At 35.5% G+C, this 22,108-nt stretch overlaps 1 protein-coding gene across 8 annotated transcripts in view; it reads left to right on the forward strand.

Annotated features, from left to right (window-relative positions):
* Positions 1–5,993: 5,993 nt before the first annotated feature.
* The window catches only part of Pcdh9 (protocadherin 9), an 874,581-nt gene continuing 858,466 nt past the window's right edge, over positions 5,994–22,108 (forward strand). For all 8 annotated transcript variants that reach the window (XR_009228802.1, XM_058586100.1, XM_058586101.1 and 5 more), the window contains exons 1-2: positions 5,994–6,556; positions 7,773–10,940. Coding sequence is in view for 7 of the 8 variants with exons in the window: in XM_058586100.1 (XP_058442083.1) it covers positions 7,905–10,940 (3,036 nt within the window). In the remaining variant the exon portion in view is untranslated. The remainder of the gene's footprint in view (positions 6,557–7,772; positions 10,941–22,108) is intronic.

The raw sequence follows: 22,108 nt of genomic DNA on the forward strand, positions 1-22,108 counted from the left end.
ATGTTTTATAATTATGTAATTCTCACTTCCATGTTTTTCCTATGAATTGGGTTATTAACCTAAACCATCACCTGATCTCTCAGATATAGTTATCTGTTATGCCTAAAAGTCAGCCTCATTGCATGATGAGGAATAAATATTACTTGAGAATAGTCTTATTATTCTCTTTAAGCATAACCATTAGAGATACCACCACTAGTAAAGTTATCACTTGTTGAAGTTAAGCAAATAAATAATTTTGCAATTAGGCCATAGCTACAAAACACAGGTATTTATTTATATTTAAAAATTAAATCAATAAATGAATATCTCTTCAACATGGAGACAATTATAATTTTCAAACAACCATAAAAGTATTAAACTCATGTTTACAAGTGACATTTTCCCAAAGGAAATTTTTCTAATTGGACTGTTTTACAAACTTCATATGTAATATATTTTACACCGTATTGCTTTTTTTAAAAAAATTAATCTCTAGTATATCATATATTTGCTTGCTTTCATTTTAAAAATTATTTTTATTGTCAGTGCTTGGAACCAAACTTAGAGCCTTATGAATTCCAGGTAAGTACTCTACTACTGATCTATACCTATAGCCCCTGATTTACTTTGAAGCAGAGCAATCCCATTATATATAGCCAAGTTTTTTTTTTTTTTTTTTGAGGATCTCCTTAGCCATTCTGAATATTTCACCAAACAGTGACTCAAGCATAGTAAAATCATATGCAGGAGAATGAAGTGAAATTCTGCTTCTTGGGTCTTTAAAGGCTTATATTAGTAAGTACTACAGAATAATATATTATTTATAAAATTAAACAATATATATGTATATATACATATCACATGCAGTTTTTACAAGCAGAGTAATATTGAGTTAAATCTCAAAATGTAACAGTATCATTTAAAGGATGGGCAAAATCTTCATATCCATTACTTTGGTGTTATCAGTGATACAGAATTAAGCCAGGACTGCAGAAGTAAACAATACACTTGGTCTCCCTAACTTGTTCTAATTCAATTAGAGAGAACTGTGTTTCAAATTTGGTTGCTAAGAGGAGACTGTAAGAGAAAAATGAGGCTTATCCATCTTGTCCTATATTAGTATGTCTATTTATGTACACATTATATCATAAATACAAATCAAGAAGAAAATTATGTGAGTTTATTAAAAAAAAAAACGGAAAGCATTATGAAGTAAAGAGGAAAGAAGAAAAGGTAATGAAATTTCCCAAAATATTGTGTCAGGTCATACAAAGTTCTGTTTTTTTTTTTTTTTTTATTAATGAGAATGTAGTTAAAGAGGTTTATTTTTTCTTTTATATTCAATTTAAAAAGGCTTAAAATATGTTTTTAAATTGTAGTAATTGTGGTCAAATGTTGTTAAGCTTAAAACATGTTATTGTTTCAATGTTTTTCTTCTATATTTTTAAGTGTAAATTGAGGTTCTTTCACACAAGGTGCATGTTTTTCCATATTTTTGGTATGTATCATTTATATAAATTTTGAATGGAATAGAAAATACTTGATATTTTAATCTAACAGCTTTTACCTACCAGAAATAAGCTTTATACAGACCCCCAAAAGGAAAGTTTTTCTGTATTATATTTCATTTGAAATTACATGATTTTAAGTAATCAAATTATTTAAATTTAAACATTACATGTATTTTTACTACCATAAAACCATTTTTTTCATGTTTTTCTACATGATTGTCTGAGCCCTTCTAGTGAAGGTGAGAACATTTGTTTTGAAAGCTATCTCTCTCTCTCTCTCTCTCTCTCTCATGCATATATATATATATATATATATATATATACATATATAAATCTTAAGCAATAATAAAACCTGAGAATTCAATTGTTTTCTTCATTTATATAGTAATTATGGTAGAACAGTGGCATTGGAAAATGTCAGTTTATATTGTGATAACTATTAAAGCCACAAACCTGACATCTATAATTGTTGTCAGTCATAAAAATATAGTAAATTGATATAAATTTAGTCATTCAAAGAGAATGAAGGGTGTCACCTGCTTTCCTTTGTGATTTGATTACCTTGGAGTGGGTTTTCCTTTTTAAAAAAAAAGTGAAAAAGAGGGAGGGAGGGAGGGAGGGAGGGAGAGAGAGAGAGCACTATTTATCAAAAGGAAAGAAAGCTAATAATAAATCTTGAAGCAAAAGAATGATCCAAAGAACTTAGTAAATAGTGCCAGTTTGCACAACCTTAAAAGGTGTTAATTTTCTTTTTGTGGTGTTAAAGTTCTGCATTGTCGTTTTCTAAAGTGATAATACAGACAACCCAAAGCATTTTTAACATACCCCTCCCCCAGTAGACTTTAACAGCCAAGTCTCTTTTGTGAAATGGGGACAATAATGCCTGCTGTGACATCAGAGTACCTGAGATTGATTAATGTGTGTTGATACAACAAGGCATCTGGATTAAAGGAATGTTAGAAGTCCAGGGCCCAACAATACTTTTTTTTTTTTTTTTAATTTTAAACTTTAATTGGAATATAGAACTTACATATTAGAGTTGAAAATATTAGTCTTGAAGTCCTTGAAGAAGGCATTTGAGCATGTTAAATACCACAGTCTTTGTTTTTTATGTGAAACGTAACTTACAGAAAAAAAAAAAAAAACCTTTACACACTCCATGTAAATGTAATTTTGAAATGCTGTGCAATAGTTAGAAAAATCCTAGATGAGAATCCACTTGATAAACTGCTCTGACCAATAATTCAGGTTATTAAATCCATTACATGGAAATTATTTTTAATATATAAATAGAATAGTGTTAAACTTTTTAGAATATAAAATGCATTAACTCCACATCTGTTTCTGCATAAATATGTAATAGCTAATAGTGGTTGAGCCTTCACTTACATGGCCAAAGGTGACTTAGCTTCACAAGCATTCCATGACCTATATAACCATTAGAGAACACTGAGGCAATTTTTACAATTGCCCAAATTGTATAATTCAGGTATAACACAAATGACAGCATTGTAATTCCTCCTTATAGAAAGTATGCACTGACAAAAATGAGAAAAGGTTAATGAGATCTAATTATAAGTTAATGTGTGTATGTGTATGTGTGGATGTATACTTATATGGGTCTGAAAATCTAAATTGAGAGTCAAATAATTGGATATATAAAGTGTACTAAAGGAAAAATAATAAAATGTGGCATAAAATCAATAGATACTCCATTACAAAAAGAAAATTAATACTATTTCCCTAATTTTTAATTATACAGATATTAGTTTTTTTAAAATAGCTTGGGATAGTTTATGAATACTTCTCATGATGGAAATGGTTTGTATGGTGTTTTGGGCAGAAGTCTCAAGATATAATAGCTAAAAGGTGAGAATATGATCCTTTATATTTAATTTTCTTCTAGAAATATTAATAAAATCTCTAATAGTAATTCTCACTGCAGAGTTCAGCAGTTATAATGTAATAGGGTAAATAAGCCTCCATTAGTCTAGCTTTAAGAGGTAAAACTAATATTATTAGGAATTACAATAGTCCAAATAAACACTACAAGATAGAATGCTTTAAGACAGTAGCTCTACTTCTATTTTATATTCAATCTCCTTTGAAAAGAATCTAGACATATCTCATTCTGGGGTTTTGACCTGTGGTTTACTTAATTGAAGTCTCATGGTCATAAATTTAATCCTGTTATTTTTTTTCCTTCTCTAATCTTCATCCTGTGTCTACACTAAGATTTCATTTATAAGCGTGGGGTTAATAATGAATTCTGCCAACACATAAAGCTATCCCTTAGCAAACAGAAACAATTACACTTAATAATGATGTTAAATAATTGTTGCTAAGCTATGTGTTACAACTACATGACTTTGAAATGACTACAGTATGATTAGAATATAACTGAAATGTTCATGAAATGAACTGGAAAGTGGCTGTGCTGCTGTGTTTATTGTAAATGTATCAGAATGATGGTTCATTTATTTTAAAATAGTTCAGAGCATAAAATAGGTGACAATCAGAACATTGTACTAGCTTTAATTATAGATTTTGCAAATGGCAAAATGATCATTCACTGTGGTAAGATAAAAGTACCATCCTTTTATTCATTCAGATTATTGTATGAGGTAGTATTTTTCTGTTGACATTTGGACACTTCAGTGGTCCTTTTTATTCTTAAATTTTGTATACTCTTATCACACAAAATATTACTATAATTGTTGTTTGCCTATATAAAAACATTATCAACTTACTACCTGCAAGAAAAGTGATTTATATTTCACATATAAGGGATTAATGGTTTTTATATTGAGCTTTCAGACACTGCAGTTTAACTCAGAATATTCACTAGAGGAACAGTCTGAATAAAAAAGTGTGGGGCTTACAATTTCAAGTGAGGTAATTGTGATGACAAACAAGTTAAATAACGACTTATTTATACAATAAAGTTTGTTAGATATAATTAATGTTTTTTTTTTTAACTTTTAACCTAAAAATAAATGTTCATATTTAAAAAGAAAACCACTGTGTTCAAAACCAAGTGATACTCCTGATTATGCCATCGCAGTGCATAGGTATGTGAAGAGCCTTTAAGGCCCAAACATCCCAGTATAGTATGGGGGACACAGAAGTTTAAAATAAATGCCCTTTATTTTTCCTGTAACTTAGAACAAGTTATTTAATCGTGCATTCAGAGTTTCTCAGAAAACCTTTATAATTCATTCAGAATATATATATATTTGTTTCAAGTGAACTGTTTAATATCTCAAATGTTGCTGCTCAGGTATATGGCATTGTGGATACAACCGATTATATAAACATTCGTGGTTTACAGTTTCTAAAACATCAATCAAATACATATAGTGCTTTAGGGGCCAATATTAAAGGAATAGGCTAATCCTTTCGGGAGTCAGTCCCTCCCGTTCTTGAATGAAAATGAAAATCCTGTGAGCGGTATACTACAGAACTGGAGTCAAAAAATGAATTGCACGGAAAAGAAGTAATACAGTAAAGTTGGAATCAGCAGAAAGTGCATAGGGGAAAGGAAATGTTCACAGCTTGGGAAACAGCTGCTCGGGACGCCTTCCAGCCTCTGGGAAGCAAAGTTTACAGTTAGGTAAGCTGGAAGCGGGTTTTGAAGCAGCCGCGTGCACAGGCGAGCTCGGGCTCTCAGGTTTCCGGGCGCAGCAGGAGCAGAAGGCAGGGACCGCTACCATCCTCCGCTGCGACTCATCCTGCTCCGCCAGAGAAGACATCGCTCGCACAGAGGATCCCAGAGGCTGCAACTTTCCTTTTCCCCCAGCAGTTTATGCGACCCTGCATGTAGACGCACTAGATAATTTTCTTTTCGGTTTTGAGATTAAAAAGATCTGCTGCCCCACCTTTAGCTATCAGCCCTCTCCGCCCTTCTTTCCGATGTCCCTGCCAGCAAAACCCCTTGCAGCACCAGGCACGCGTTGCTGTTTAACGCACTCCGGGATCTGCCTGACCGTGTTCCCCACCAAGAGGTGGCTGTGCGTGTCTCCCTTCTGTGTATTTTGGCCCCTCCACTTAGCAATCAAAAGCGCAAAACGTGCACTCAGGAACCAGCCGCCTCGGTGACCCTCATACGCCCGCAGCGGTGATCAAGGTTGCTTGGATCCGCGCCTGGGCACACAGCAGGGCAGCTCGCGTTCGCTCCACCGCCAGAGCTCTGGGGTTCGCTGCCCGGCAAGTGCTCCGGGCACAGGAGCCTCCCACCCCGCAGACCCTTCCAGGCATGCTCAGTGCACGTCCTGGAACCCGGCTCTCCCGGGACCAGGATTAGATCTCCGGGTTTTCGCGGCTGCCGAGGGGGCGCTGAGGAGGGGAGGCTGGGAGACAGTCTGCGCCTTGTTCTGCGACCCCTCCCTTGCTCGGGCTGCGGCCGCCCGCACCGCAAGATGCAGACCAATCAGAGTCCGGGGGCGGGGCCGAGGCCGTCACGCCCTCCCTCTGGGCTTATTGAGAGTTATATCAAGAAATTCAGTTCAGAGAGAGGAGAGAGAGGAGAGGGAGAAGGAGAGGGGGCAGAGAAGGGAAAGAGGGAGAGCATGCGAGACGGGAAGGAGCGCCTGGAGTCTCTGAAGCACGAAAGAGATAACCGATTAGGAATTTGTCGGGCAACAGTCACCCGGGAAAGCAGCCAGAGAATTACCATCACCCCAACTCTGACGTTTCCTACCAGAAGTTAGAGACTTAAGCAGTATTGACATCAGATGGAAATGGTATGCTCGATACTGTGGGAAATACTCCTGAGCTGAAGAAGTGCAACTGGATGGTGTGTGTGTTAAATACCAGAAGAGCCCAGACCCAGTGGGTAATAGAGACGAAATGTGGAGAGAATGACTAACGACAAATCTGTGAATTTGTTCTCGGGAGTTGCTAATTTGCCAGCCTGAAGCCACACATTTTACAAGGAGAAAACGTTTTGCTGCTTCTGATTTCTCCCCAAACTGGTGCTACCAGATGCATGGCTTTCTATGTGTTGGAACAAATCATTCCTAACTGCAGCATATCAGGAAAGGGGAAAGGTTGAGGCAACTAACGTAAGTGTAAAGTTTTGCATGCACAATTGTAAATTCTGTGTTTAGATATGTCCTCAGTGGAGACGAGGAATGTTTATAATTGGGTAGCCTGTTGGGGCAGAGCTCACCTACTCGGCTGTATCTGCATCCCTACCTGCATCACTCTGCCGGAACTAATCTCGGGCATCAGCTACCTTGCAGCCTAATGCAGATAAGATTAGAGCCTGGGAACTGACCAGTCCTATTCAAGTGGGTAGCTGTCTGGAGCTTTGCACCCATTAAATTGCAGTTAGGGGAGCATCTGAACAGGAGCGTTTTTATGTGCATTACTAGGTTGCAGTATTTATGTGTGGCAAATGTTACTAATATTATAACCAGAGATCAAGGGTAAGAAACTGCATTTTTTTCCTCTCTTTTATGCTCAGAAGAAAATATTGTAGTGTTACATGGGAATGTTAGCTGTGTTTCACTTACATCTCAGCACTCTCCTCTACATCTAGGACAAGGAATTGTATATTATTATACATTTTTCAAAAGTTTTAATGTGTGCATTAGTCTTAATGGAAATAATTTGGCAATATGGAGAAAGGAGAATAGGTTCTGGATAAGAAATTTCAAGTCTTGGTATTGTGCTTTTAGGCAATAAGGATATGTAGTGGCCAGTGACTATTGCTTCTGATGCTGCAGCAGCATGTCCGGATGCTTGTTTCCCAGTAAGATTGTATTCAAAGGCAGTTTAAGAACTGGATGGAAAGAAAAAGATACTCTTTTTAGAAGAGAGATGACTCAGTGTGGCAGAGAAGAAAACATATCATATTTGACATGTGACAAAGCAATTAGCAGGAACTGTAGCTAAATACTTAGGATTTTTTACTTGGACCCCAAACAACTAAGGGACGTGGGTTAGAGGCCAAGAGGTGGGTAAACATCAGGAGGAGAAGAGAACAAGAATGCATGTTTTGAATTTAACAGTATTCAAAAAAAATAAAAAGCGTGGGGGGAATGCAGGTAAAAATAGCTGCTGTCCTTAATCCAAAAGTAGGTAATTTCATTTTCTCTGGGAAAATGCAACAAGCAGGGAATATTCAGTGTTTTTACCCTCAGAGTTAACTTGCCAACAGTGGCAGAGCAAACTGCCATGTTTACTAATGTGCGGTGGAAAATGTGGTGCGATATTTTGTGACTGTGTGTTTTTATTTACTGAAGAATAATATTGTCTGTACGATTGTGTTGACAGTGGCTGTCTCCAAATAAGCGATGAGATGTAATGCATCCTCCAGTCCATGCACACTTCCTCTTGCAATTCGTGCATCCCTCAGTGGAAACCTTTAAACCCTAAAATCCAGGAAAAGAAAATAAATACATTATCATGGACCTGAGGGATTTTTACCTGTTGGCTGCTCTGATTGCCTGTTTAAGGCTGGATTCCGCAATAGCTCAAGAACTTATTTACACTATTAGAGAGGAATTGCCTGAAAATGTGCCCATAGGAAACATACCAAAGGATCTGAACATTTCTCACATCAATGCTGCCACAGGGACGAGTGCCAGCCTTGTCTACAGACTGGTTTCTAAAGCTGGGGATGCCCCTTTGGTGAAAGTATCCAGCAGCACTGGGGAAATTTTCACAACCTCCAATAGAATAGACAGAGAAAAACTCTGTGCTGGAGCTTCTTATGCTGAGGAAAATGAGTGCTTCTTTGAACTTGAGGTGGTGATCCTCCCCAATGACTTTTTCAGGCTGATCAAAATAAAGATAATTGTCAAGGATACCAATGATAATGCCCCCATGTTTCCATCTCCTGTCATCAATATTTCCATTCCAGAAAACACTTTGATCAACAGCCGCTTTCCAATTCCATCAGCAACAGATCCTGACACAGGCTTCAATGGTGTACAGCATTATGAATTGCTAAATGGGCAGAGTGTTTTTGGACTGGATATCGTGGAAACTCCGGAGGGAGAGAAGTGGCCACAATTGATTGTTCAGCAAAACTTGGATAGAGAACAGAAAGATACCTATGTGATGAAAATCAAAGTGGAGGATGGAGGCACTCCACAGAAATCCAGCACAGCCATACTGCAGGTCACAGTAAGTGATGTAAATGACAACAGGCCAGTGTTTAAAGAGGGTCAAGTGGAGGTGCATATTCCAGAGAATGCTCCTGTAGGTACCTCTGTAATTCAGCTCCATGCCACTGATGCAGATATAGGCAGCAATGCTGAAATCCGGTACATTTTTGGTGCCCAGGTCGCCCCTGCAACCAAAAGACTCTTTGCTTTAAATAATACTACCGGGCTGATTACAGTTCAGAGGTCTTTAGATAGAGAAGAAACAGCCATTCACAAAGTGACAGTGCTGGCTAGTGATGGCAGCTCCACTCCTGCTCGAGCAACGGTTACCATCAATGTCACTGATGTAAATGATAACCCTCCAAACATAGACCTCAGGTACATTATAAGTCCCATCAATGGCACTGTGTATTTATCTGAGAAAGATCCTGTCAATACAAAAATTGCCCTAATTACAGTTTCTGATAAGGACACAGATGTGAATGGCAAAGTGATCTGTTTTATTGAAAGAGAGGTCCCCTTTCACTTGAAGGCAGTCTATGACAACCAATATTTGTTAGAGACCTCTTCTTTGTTGGACTATGAGGGCACCAAAGAATTCAGCTTTAAAATTGTTGCCTCTGATTCTGGGAAGCCCAGTTTAAATCAGACTGCCCTGGTAAGGGTTAAGCTTGAGGATGAAAATGACAACCCACCAATTTTCAACCAGCCTGTAATTGAGCTGTCAGTTTCTGAAAACAACCGACGTGGGTTATACTTAACAACTATTAGTGCCACAGATGAAGACAGTGGGAAAAATGCAGACATTGTTTATCAGCTTGGACCGAATGCCTCCTTCTTTGATCTGGACCGAAAGACAGGAGTTTTGACAGCCTCCAGAGTCTTTGACAGAGAAGAACAAGAGCGATTCATTTTTACAGTAACTGCCAGGGACAATGGGACCCCTCCCCTCCAAAGCCAAGCGGCTGTGATAGTTACTGTTCTGGATGAGAATGACAATAGCCCCAAGTTTACTCATAATCACTTTCAATTTTTTGTGTCTGAGAATCTGCCAAAGTATAGTACTGTGGGGGTAATCACAGTGACAGATGCAGATGCTGGAGAGAATAAAGCTGTGACTCTTTCCATTCTAAATGACAATGATAATTTTGTGCTGGATCCTTATTCTGGAGTCATAAAGTCAAATGTCTCATTTGATAGAGAGCAGCAGAGTTCCTACACTTTTGATGTCAAAGCCACTGATGGAGGACAACCACCTCGTTCCTCTACTGCAAAAGTAACTATCAACGTCATGGATGTGAATGACAACAGTCCAGTTGTCATCTCTCCACCATCTAACACTTCCTTTAAGTTGGTGCCCCTCTCAGCCATCCCTGGCTCCGTGGTAGCAGAAGTTTTTGCAGTGGATATTGATACTGGAATGAATGCAGAACTTAAGTATACAATAGTGAGTGGGAACAACAAAGGCTTATTTCGGATCGATCCGGTAACAGGTAACATCACCCTAGAAGAAAAGCCGGCACCTACCGATGTGGGCTTACACCGTTTGGTGGTCAACATTAGTGATCTGGGGTACCCCAAGTCTTTGCACACACTTGTGCTTGTATTTCTTTATGTTAATGACACTGCTGGGAATGCCTCCTATATCTATGACTTGATCCGCAGGACTATGGAGACCCCACTGGACAGGAACATAGGGGATAGCAGCCAGCCCTATCAAAATGAAGACTATCTCACCATCATGATTGCCATTGTCGCAGGGGCCATGGTGGTCATTGTTGTAATTTTTGTCACTGTTCTGGTGCGCTGTCGCCATGCGTCCAGGTTCAAAGCAGCTCAGAGGAGCAAGCAAGGTGCTGAATGGATGTCCCCAAACCAGGAGAATAAACAAAACAAGAAAAAGAAAAGGAAGAAAAGAAAGTCTCCCAAGAGCTCTCTTTTGAACTTTGTTACTATCGAAGAGTCCAAACCTGATGATGCAGTTCATGAACCTATCAATGGGACAATAAGCCTGCCAGCTGAGCTTGAGGAGCAAAGTATAGGAAGATTTGACTGGGGCCCAGCACCTCCAACAACCTTCAAGCCTAACAGCCCTGACCTGGCCAAGCACTACAAATCTGCCTCTCCACAGCCTGCTTTTCATCTCAAACCAGACACTCCAGTTTCCATGAAAAAGCACCATGTGATTCAGGAGCTCCCTTTGGACAACACCTTTGTCGGGGGTTGTGACACCCTTTCCAAACGCTCTTCCACTAGTTCAGATCACTTCAGTGCCTCAGAGTGCAGTTCCCAAGGAGGCTTCAAGACAAAGGGCCCCTTACACACCAGACAGGTAAACGAGCACTTTTACTGGTCTATAAGTACTGCATACAAGTGCCCAGTCAACCAGTATTAACGTGCCAGTGTGTCTATTGTTTTGGTCTAACTTTAGCTTAGTTACAAAGAGGGAAAAAAAACTTGACCCCTTTTCTATTCCTCTGGGGCTCAGTCAAGAATTTTTAGAACAGCTTTGAAATTTCTGAGTTCTGAGAATTATTTAACCTCCCAGTTTCCTTCAAATGGCAAAAGATGAAAAGAAGAAATTATTCCAAAATGTCTCATGATAATGTTTGCTAAAGAAGAAAACCCATCCTAATATGCCAAATTCTACTCCTGGGATTTCCAAATTGACAGCTTCAAAATTTTCACAGTTACCTTTTGATCTAAAAAGTCACCTTCAAATCTCAAGTTTTAAATGACATTTGAAGGTCTGATGCCACTTATGTTGGAGCTGTGGTTGCTAAAGGGGTTAATTTTTTTTAGTCTCTAAACAAGATAGTTAATATTAAATGTACATCAGTTGTGAAGCACATGATTGTTGATAGATTGCAACTAAGCCATATAGGAAGTCTCTTCTGTGATTTCAAATTGTTTATTGTAATATAGTAAATTGGGTGTTTGATAGAAAGATTTTCAGTGTCCACAATGGCCAAATAAACTTTCAAAAAGGAAAAAATAAGAAAAAAGGAATGCTATCTCCCTCATATAACTGATTTATAGAGAAAAGAATGAATCCATTGTAAATACTCTCTCATCTTAGTAATGCATAAGTGATCTGTCATAACTCATTTTAAACTGTGAAATATGCCATATGAAGAGGGATTAAGAGACTGAGAAACTCATATTTCAACCAAATCCAGAATTAGTTTTTCTTAGGTCTAATAATTCCTTGCTAATAAAGATTTAAATGCAGCGCTGTCTAATTTATTTCACTGGTGCTTGTCTGTTGCCACAAAATTTGAATGTCGATGATAGCCTGTAGATGGCACTAGGGTATCATGTCGCCTTTGCTGGCCAGATGCCAATCCTGCAGTAGTAAGGAAAAAGGGGGAGGGCAAGATCAAGCTGGTAGTACAGCCAAAGAGATACCTTTTATTTAATGATAGTTGCTCTGGAGCAACTAACATTTAAGTTCATTTGCTTGCTCTTTTCGGATTAGCTCTCACCACACCAACTTTCTGGGATTTCCTAATCCAAGTTGTGTCTTTAATGATATTGGACCACCTCTGGTGATGACCCATCTGTATTGTTAAAAATCAGGAACATATGGATTTCAGAAATTCAAGTAAAACAAAATTAGTTTTCAGAATATTCTTGAGAGTCACTGATGAGACTGTGGAAAAATCAAGGGATTTTCTTTTCTAGGGGTAGGGTGGAGAAGGATGTCTTCCTGAAACTGTTTCCCCTTTTACTATCCCTTTTTGCTTTTTGCCTGAAATGACTTTAAGGCTTCATAAGATATTTGTAAAAATTTTGACAACTGATCACACAGATGCCCCTAGATAAGCATACTGTCTATGGTTTACAAAAAAAAATCTACCTTTAAATTATTAAATATCTAGAGCATTTTAGAAGTACACATATTTGGAGCTTAAAAGCACAGGATGAAATGACTTCAAATAAATAAGACATTATTGAAGTCCTAGTAGAGATTATGGGGTTATAAGTTGAAGTTGGAAGTGTGACTTATTTTCATGTTAACTTTATCAGCATTTGAAAAGAGGCTGATGTTTTAAAATTTGGAAATTGTCCTGGCTTAGTAAATATTTTTAAAGATTAATAAATAGTTTATGATGATAGTGAAATTAATTGATAGCACTAAATGGACTTAATTAAAAAGTTGCTATTTTAAAGAAAATTATTTATTAGTTTTTTATTATGAAGTTTGTTCACAATATATTTATGATATTTTATGATTTGCATAATATCTTGAACAAGCTACTGTGATCTGAAACTTTCCATATAAAATCTGAAATTTGCTTTCCAAAGAAATGTACTAATAAGCTTTCTACAATATTTTTCTTTTCATAAATCTGATGGGTATTAGCATTGAAGGGTAAGCCAACTTTTTCTGACTTCTTTCCAATAGTTGAACTTATATATAGTGTAAAGACATAAAAGTTAAGTGCATTTCAGCAAAGCATAGAAAAGACCTTTTGTTGAGGCTTCATCAGTCCCAAAGATATTTGTTTGTATGATGTAATCTTTCAAATAGGATGTTGAGTAATTCTCTAACTGGAACCAAAGTGCACTTTAGACATTGTTTCTGACCATGCGTCACTTTGCAGTTCTCCTATAGGCATTTCAATGTTCAAATGTAGCTATAATTCACTACTTTGATAAAGAGCTACTAAAATTGCTTTGCTTACACATTTTAGAAGTTTTTATGTTGAGAAAAGTAGTGATTTGGAGAAAAGGAATATTGGGAGTAAGGAGAGAGGTAATGGGGATATACAGAGTAATATGCACAATTTTATGGAAAAGAGGCATATTTTCTATGAATAGGGGACATAAATTATATACTATCCTTTGAAAATTTGTTGTTGCTGAACTACATGATAGCTGTCTGAAGATGTTATAGTTAAGGTAAAAAAGTCAAAATACTTTTTTAGTTCCTTCACTTCAACTAGTGACATTTGTACAAAATGAGCTCCTGAATCTATACAATTTTGAAAAATGTAAATGAATCACTACAAATGGGGATTTTTAAGCTGATATATATAATCTGTGGAGATTTTTAGTTGGGTGGGCCCAATTGCTATTAACATGACACTTTTCACTAATGGTGCTAATTGATAGTGGGTAAAATGCAAGATTCTTCAGCTAAGGGTGACCAAAGATAAATAACACTAATTTTTATTGTCTATTCAGTGAAAATATAATGTCTAACTCTTCTACATCATGGGGTTGTTTGTGGGGCAGTGATTTTTGTTTGACTTTTTCCCTCTTGCTGTCCCCCCTTGTGTTGACCTGCAAAGAACATACAATTGTAAATAAGTATTTCTCATTCACTCTATCTTGCTAAGCTTTTATTTTTCTTGAATATAACAAACCCATTACTATATTTCTCATGAATTTTGAAAGTGACTTCAACATTCACAGATTGAGAGTTTGCATTTTAAAGCAAAAGATCATGTCCTGATGTTTATTTATATAACAAAGCAAAGTTCATTGCTCTCAGCTTAAGAGGATGACAACATAATAAATTTCAATAGGGTTTTAAATAATAAAGTTAATTTGTATATTTGTCTAAAAGGAGAAAGGTATTGTTGATGAATATGATTTAAAAATTGATGAATATGATTTAAAAACATGATATCAGTCCTCAAATTGTAGAATATCCCACAGTCACCTAGAGTACTTCTTAAAACACTAACTTTTATGCCCTATCTAGAGAGGGTGTGATTGAGTACCACTGGGTCAGATCTGTAAATTTACATCACTGACAATTTTCATAGTAATATTGATGCTGCTAGTCCAGGGACCACACTTTGAGAATCTGCCTTAGCATATTAGAACAAGAAATATCAGCCAATTCCTTTTTCGTGTAATCATATCCAGTGGACCTGTTTTTGCACAGTTCAAATCTCAGCCCATTATTGACAGCCGTTTTATTGTAGCTGGAGGCCTTACAGTAAGCTGTTTATATTGCTGTTTCCCAAACCGTTGACAGCATTTGGGGAATTAATTTTCTTGGCCCCAGTGTGCTTTTTTTTCCAAGGGGTAGGGCTGGAAATAAATGAAAATGTTAGCATAAAAAAAAGTGATCTATTTACATTTGACAAGTTTTTCAAATAATAATCTGTGAGAGTTTCACTAGAGTTTGGTTCTGGATAAACAGTCATATTTAATTTTCTAAATGAAATGCTCATTTTAGAGCTCAAGCATCCTGACTTTAACTTTATGTAATGTAGACTATTTGCTCATATATACGTTTGTATATAAATTGAAGAATTTGTACCTTGAAAATGTGCATGCATGCTGTACTCAAGTGTGTTTGTGTGCTTTTACCGTTGTAAAGGGAACTGCTTCAATTCCAAGCCATTTAGAGGTAGTATATTACATTTATGATTACTTTTCATTTTTGAGTAATCCACTACAATCACTATTGAAATGTTATTATCTCATGTAAAATGCACAAGGCAGTCACAAAATTGATATTTAGAACACTCAGAAAGAAAGATGCAATTGAAAATCAAGAGAGCAAATGTTACTTTGAGACTAGTGAAAACTTCAAGACATTTTCAACTTCTACATTTTAGAGTACATACATAGTGATGGTTGAGCACAGATGACATGTCATGAAAAACTGCCCTCTAAAATGTGAATTACTTTAGCAGGGTTGTTAGTTATGATTTTTATTTCTACTTCTCTTTTGCTAAATGCCCTATGGTTATGAAGTCAGTTTTCAAACTTAGGAGGTAGAAAACATGAAGAACCATTAGATACTGATGAAGGTTTTTGAAAGGAGGATGGGTTATTCATTCAAACTGGCTATCTTTCTCTTGGATTTGTGAGACAAATATTTTATGATTATATTTTCATATTGATTCTCCTAAACTATAAAATTCAAGACACATTTTGGCATTCATTCCTAATAACCTTATATATAATAGAAATAAAAAGTTGCCACTGTATTAAATATCAACATACCTGCTGATTTCTAAATATTTACTAACATGGAGAAAATAATTTCTGTAGTTAAAATATTCTATTCACTTATTTTCAAATTTTCTTTCTATTATAGATTTAGATACAATATACTTTAATGAGTCCCTTAGTTTCAAATGAGTCATTCTCATGGCATGACAGAACAGTCTTTGGCATCATTAAAATTATCTTACAGTGCTGGGGAGTAGCTCAATGGTACAGCAGTTGCCTAGGTTTGAACAAGGCTCTGAGTTTGTAAATTTTGTACTTATAACAATATATCTATTCTTATGTTATATGCATATTATTGTGATTTAAATAGTGGCAAGCTATAATTTACCTTCTCATGATAACACAAATTAAAATAAGCAAATTAGAAAAATAGAGAATTTAGATTTAATTTCAAAACCTAAATCTAGAATCAGATTTCTTTATATCACTTGTGACTTATATTGAATGTTAAGGTTTAATTTTCATGTTGACATACACATAATAGCTGGAAATTACATCCCAAATATTAGATAAGGCTTCTTACTGCATTATTTTTCACATTACATTATTTTACACTACAATATGAAGGAAGAAAATGACACTTGTAAATCATATTTTCTTGTATGCTGTTTCCACAATTATTTTCATTATTTAAATTCTTCAATTTCTAAATATTTTTGGTTGGGGGAATTCAGAAGTTAACCGAATCCCAAAGCTAAACTACAGTGACTGTGTTGGTCCAGCTGCACCCGTCTGAGTGTTCACTGGCTTTGGGGGCCAAGTCAAATGTCTGTCTTGCTCTGTTTCAATACTTCTCAGTTTGACTTGCTGGTTTGTGTATACTTGAAAACAAAACAAAACTGAGAATCTAGTGTATTGTTTACTACTTTTACTTGAAATCCTTAGGGTAAGCTTTCTCTAAATTTAGTCTGGTGTTTGAAGAGGATCCTTTATTAAAACTACAAATTAGCCTTTGCTAATGTTAGTAAATCAGTTAATGTATATTTAGCTTAATTGGAAAATAATTAAGAATTATATAATGTGGAATTAAAATACTTTTGCTTTTGTGACACCCATTTTCACATTTAATATTCTTTCCAGAACTTGCACATACAAGGACCCTAAAATTTTTATCAGGCTCATTTAAATATGATTGCAATCATAGGTTAGACATTAGTGAGAATTTGCAAATGAAAACCAGGGTGAGGCTTGCTCTAAAGTTTCACAGAGGCTTAGGAATCAGACTTTATAAGTAGTAATGCTAATATCTTATGGGATTTTTAATAGACAACATCTCCAAATTTGTATCATACTAGAGAAGTAAATGCAAATGTAATATAGAAATCAAGACATAAAGAGATATACTCTGCTGTTTAAGCTTTTATCAGTTGTTATTTCAGAAAACTGTAAAATCTGTCAAACATTTCAATTAGAAAGGAATACATGCTTTTTGCCTTTGTTTGATACAAACCTATTGGACTGTCAGTCATCAGAAGCATAAAACTTGCAAGATATATTATCACGATTGGCATTTTGCTTTTGACTTATATTCATTTTTCCCTAAGCCAACATTCATTAAAATTTGAAATTCCTACCCAACTTAACTGTCCTTTTTTAATAGTAAAGAGTAATGACAGGAATAAACTGGAAAAGCAGCTATCTTTAATCTCTCTCATTCATATTTTTGTCCTTTGGACAGTTATAGCTCTTATGGATGAGAATAATGGCAAAAATCTGTAGAATTTTCTGAGCCATAACATATGATTTTAAGAAATTCAGAACTCAGAGTCATTCAGTCATTCATTCAGGATTTATTTTTATATATGTATCCCATTATTTAATGGCTTGTGAAAATATTTTCCATCGATCCTTACCAATTTGATTGATTAAAATGCCATAAGCACATATTACATTTATAAAATGATGGATTTGAGACCACCTTTTATTAAGGGTGGAGAAGATGTAAGCATGGGCAAGATCTCTGAGACATATTTGATTAAATTTTTTTTCTAGTCATTTTACTCTATACTGGTATGTCGGGGTGAAAAGAAATGAAATTTACTTTTCTCGACAGGTCTGCTCTACATACAGCTTCACCACATTAATTCATAAAGGTTTTTAATTATGTGAGCTGTTGGAAAGAATGAAAATTTTGATCAATTTTATCTTATTTTTTATAAAATCTTGTGTTTAACACTCTTTTGCAGTTTATCTATCTGACCATCTCTACATTTTATTATTACACTGCTTCGCTAATAATTCAGTCTCCAGGCCTTTTTCAGTCTGTTAGCAGTTGATTAGGAAACCCTCTAATCCCTTTCAGGATATTGAGGAGCTAATGGTTTGCAGAGTATTTGGATCTTTAAGCTTCCATTGTAACCGGTATGAAGAATTGTCATTGAGCTGATATTTGCATATATCTCTCCCAGTGCTAGCTACTTTGCCTCCTTTTCTGCCCTCCTAATCTTCAGCTTTCATCCTGAGAATATTTATTTTAGTCGGAAATAAGCATGCCAGTGATAGAAATTTGGGATTCACCTCCAAATGAATGCCATCACAGACAGGGAAACTCTGGCACATTTTGCATAGATCTGTATGAACACAGTGAACCCTTCATAAGCTCTTAGATTGCAGGAAATCAGTGCTGAAAATTAAGTGGGGTTTTAAAGATTTGCAAAGTAGAGAGCTTTGTATAATGCTGGTATTGCAGGTGCCTATTAAATATGAAATAAAGGCTTTGTAATATAACTAGCTAACACATTTTCTTCCATATTAGAGTGATTTATAGCCTAGGGAATTAGTCTTGCCTATTTTCTCCAAATGCAGAAACATTGGATGCATCTGAAAGAATAAAAATCTCAAATATTTACCATAGAATGGACAAATTTGGTCCTTGATGATTCTAATTATTAAATATAAATGATGCACTCAGGCCAGTTTGTGCTTACTTGTGGTGCCTCCGATGCCCCTGATGTGGATTTCACCTCTCCTGAGAAGAAACTCTCAATTGTGCATGCAGACTCTCTCAACATAAATCAGATTAAAACCCTAGGTATCTATGAGACTGTATAACATAACTATAATGAAGAGGGCTGTGTCCTGAGTGCTTTCTACTCAGAGGAATTCTTGTTGAATCATTTCTCAAACTATTCTTTAATTCCACTTTGCTTTATTTATAAATACTGTGTATTTGTGGCTCAGCATTTCACTCCAGATGTATATATATTTCATTATATTTACCTTCATGACAGTAAATGCCTTGCAGTTCCTTAATGCTTAATGTCTTTGACTAGCCTGTTAGATGTAAATTGGTGGAAATAGCTATGCATATTTTTAAATGATTTTACAAATTCTGTATTTTTTGCCTACCACAAAAAGTATATGATCCATGTACAGCTCACAGTAGGCATAGTGGCTGGCTGAGACTCATCATAGATGATTCATTTTGAAAACAAAACAGGTTGTTTTTTTTTTTTGTGTGTGTGTGTGTGTGTGTGTGCAAGATAAAAGCAATCACAACTCAACAAATGAGGGTTTTGGCTGTTTAGTTTTTACTCATTAAACAAACATCAGTATGAAGAATGGAAACACAAAAGGATTTATGAAATGAAGCTGTATCTTTTAAAGGAAGAAAAACGTCTTCTGCTGACAGTAGTTCTGTAGTAGATCTTTTCTGAGAAAAAAATACTGGTGCTTTTTTGGATTCGAAGGATGCAACCAATCTATGCCTCTGTGTGATAGCAGCTGCATGCTGAGGACTTTCAAATACACAGCCACATAGGATTCTGCAGGAAACTTTTTGTAGAAGGTGCAAGTGACAAATGGAGACAAAATAGAGTGAGTTTTGAGTTGTGAGTTGATGCCCTCCTGTGTCATATATTCATGTCATTGAACCGATTTTCACATTGGAAGTCTGGAATCACAATAGCCTTTCCTCTGTGTGTCAGCTGTGAACACACCTGGACTGGCAACTTTTCTTTGCTCCATTTCTTGTTATTCACTAGGTGGACTGTATTCACTTGTTATTTAATATTCATCTAGGTTTTTAGTTTCTCCATATATTTTTAAATGATGTAAATTATTTTTGCAGATCTATCATCTATCCATATCTATTATGTATGTTTTGCTTTAAGATATCCACAAATGGTGAAACAAAATCTACAACATGTTCTCTCTTGCTGAAAATAGGAAATTCTTTTTTTTCCCCTGACTTATGGCTTCAGATAATATGGTTTTACTTTGCTAGATTTAAAATTGAGTTTTTCTTAATAATGCCTTTTTCAAGTTAAGGAATAAAACTAGATTTAGCTTTATAGGTTAATAATATTTCAATACATTCACACCCCCATTCAAATACAAGCATAAAAGATTGAGATTTGCAGAATTTAAAGAAAATTGGTTTGTTTTTGGCCTTGAAATAAGAATAAAAATTGCTTTACACTATAATAAAAACAGACACACAATCTTTAAGGCATTTTAGTGTGACATGAACTCATTTTCCTTCCTCGTCTTGACAGCAAGATCTTCTGCCAAACAGTGGCAGAAAAATATGTTTAATTCATTGATTAATTTTTAAACATAGTAATAATTAAGAAAAGGCATTTTGACACCTAAAGTCTCTATTTTAGACAATTAAATTTTGCTTTAGCTAAGGGTTATTGACTTCTGGATGATACTGGGAGCAACACTCCTCAGGGTTTAAACTATTCCTGTAGGACCATCTGTTATTGGCAGAGCTGTGCATCCTCTCCAGCTGATGCAGGGTCAACCCAAGCAAATAGTCAGGATTATTCAAAACACAGTCATGGATCCTGATGCTCTTAAATCTCCAGTGGAAGTCAGACAAACCAAATATTGGTATATTATTACCTATATCATAATAATTAAGGAGAATATAAGAAAGTCTCTCAAAATAAGAGACCATGTCTTACTCACTTATTTCTAACAGTGAACCTGCAATAGTGCTGAGAATTGTGAACTTAGAGACATTTGGTAAGTGTTGATCTAACTTGGGAGACCTGCTGATGTTGGAATTACACTTTGTGTATGTACAATATTTTCAACTAAATTATTCTAACACCATATAAAGAAGAGATTGTCATTTTTATTCACCCTACAATTCTCTATCACTTCCAGACATCTGTGGTTTCCATTTTTCTCCCTCACTTCTTACACACCATTATGTCTGCCAATCATACAATGTTTTCATTTATATATTTTAGAATATAATCAGAAGTGGAATGGTGAGTTAAATAAAAGTGGTTCAGCCTCCTTCTCTTTCAAGCCTCCTCATCCAAAAAATTTATTTAAACCTATGAAGACTTTAATTACTGTCTACTTCTAAATAATTATGATAAATAGGTTTGCTTAGATACCTGTTTGATAGAAATACATGTTATCGGAAGAAATAAGTAGTATTACAGTGACATCCCCTTAATAGAATGTTCAGCTATTCACATAGTACACTAGAATCCAGTATAAATTCTATAAAAAGAAGCAAAATAATAATGGAATAATGATTAATGCAGTGTCTAGCTACTATGTTAAATTTAGAAAGATAAATTTGGTGTCTAATAGATCTATAGAATAGTTTCATATTCTCAATTCTCAAATGTGCCTTTGAGATTATGTAGCCTATTTAATTTTTTTTCTACCTGAAGAAACAGTCTATGAGAAATAGTTTGATTTATGGAGTAAGAAAAATGATGTGGTGAACTACTACATAGAAAACTGTGTAGTATCGGTTACATCATTTAAATGTACCGGGCCTTGATTTCCTTGTCTATATAATGAATGTAGTCATGCCTAATCCAAAAAGTTGTCCGGAGATTAAGTGATTGAGTTTATTAGTTTTTCCATCCTTTTGTTAAGGGGTCTCCCTTCACCACTGAGAGGAGTGCCCATGTTCACTTACTTAATAAATGCCCTCTTAGTTTTGTTTTTTATGGTTTTCTTGGATCTGAGTTTCATTATCTTTTTTATAGGTAAGTCATCAATGTTGACCTGTTTTTCATTTAAACCACTATCTGATCTTTGGTTATTTAAGAGTTCTGAAACAGCATCCGAACAAAGCATATGAAATGTTTCATTTTGGTCTCAGTTCCTAATGTTTTACATTGGCATTATTGCTTCATCTGAAAGTAGTTTACCTATTTCATTTGCATGTTGTGTTTTAAAATTATTCTCTTCCTTTTAGTATTTGTTATTAATTTAGCTCTTTGTCAGTTACCCATAGGAGCTCCACCCGTCTGGGGATTTTCACCTTATACATCACTCCCATTACAAAACAACATATAAGAGAGTGAATCTGTTTCACAGTCAGTACTTAACACAGCTGGAGTCATTTGAAACCTGCTGGTTCTTGCTTCCAATTATTCCATAGACTAGAAAGCATCCCTGTTGAAGTAATGGCATCCATGGTGTAATCAAACTAGTCAAAATGCCCTGGAGTATATGAATCATATTTCTGGGATTTGCTAAATTGATGCCAGAGGCATAATAACCAACAGTTTTTACTATGTTTTTCTTATTTTACAATGA

The sequence above is a fragment of the Marmota monax genome, unplaced genomic scaffold, assembly GCF_021218885.2.
Source record: "Marmota monax isolate L192 unplaced genomic scaffold, Marmota_monax_Labrador192_F-V1.1 WCK01_AAM20220418_F8-fsc00049, whole genome shotgun sequence".
NCBI lineage: Eukaryota > Metazoa > Chordata > Mammalia > Rodentia > Sciuridae > Marmota > Marmota monax.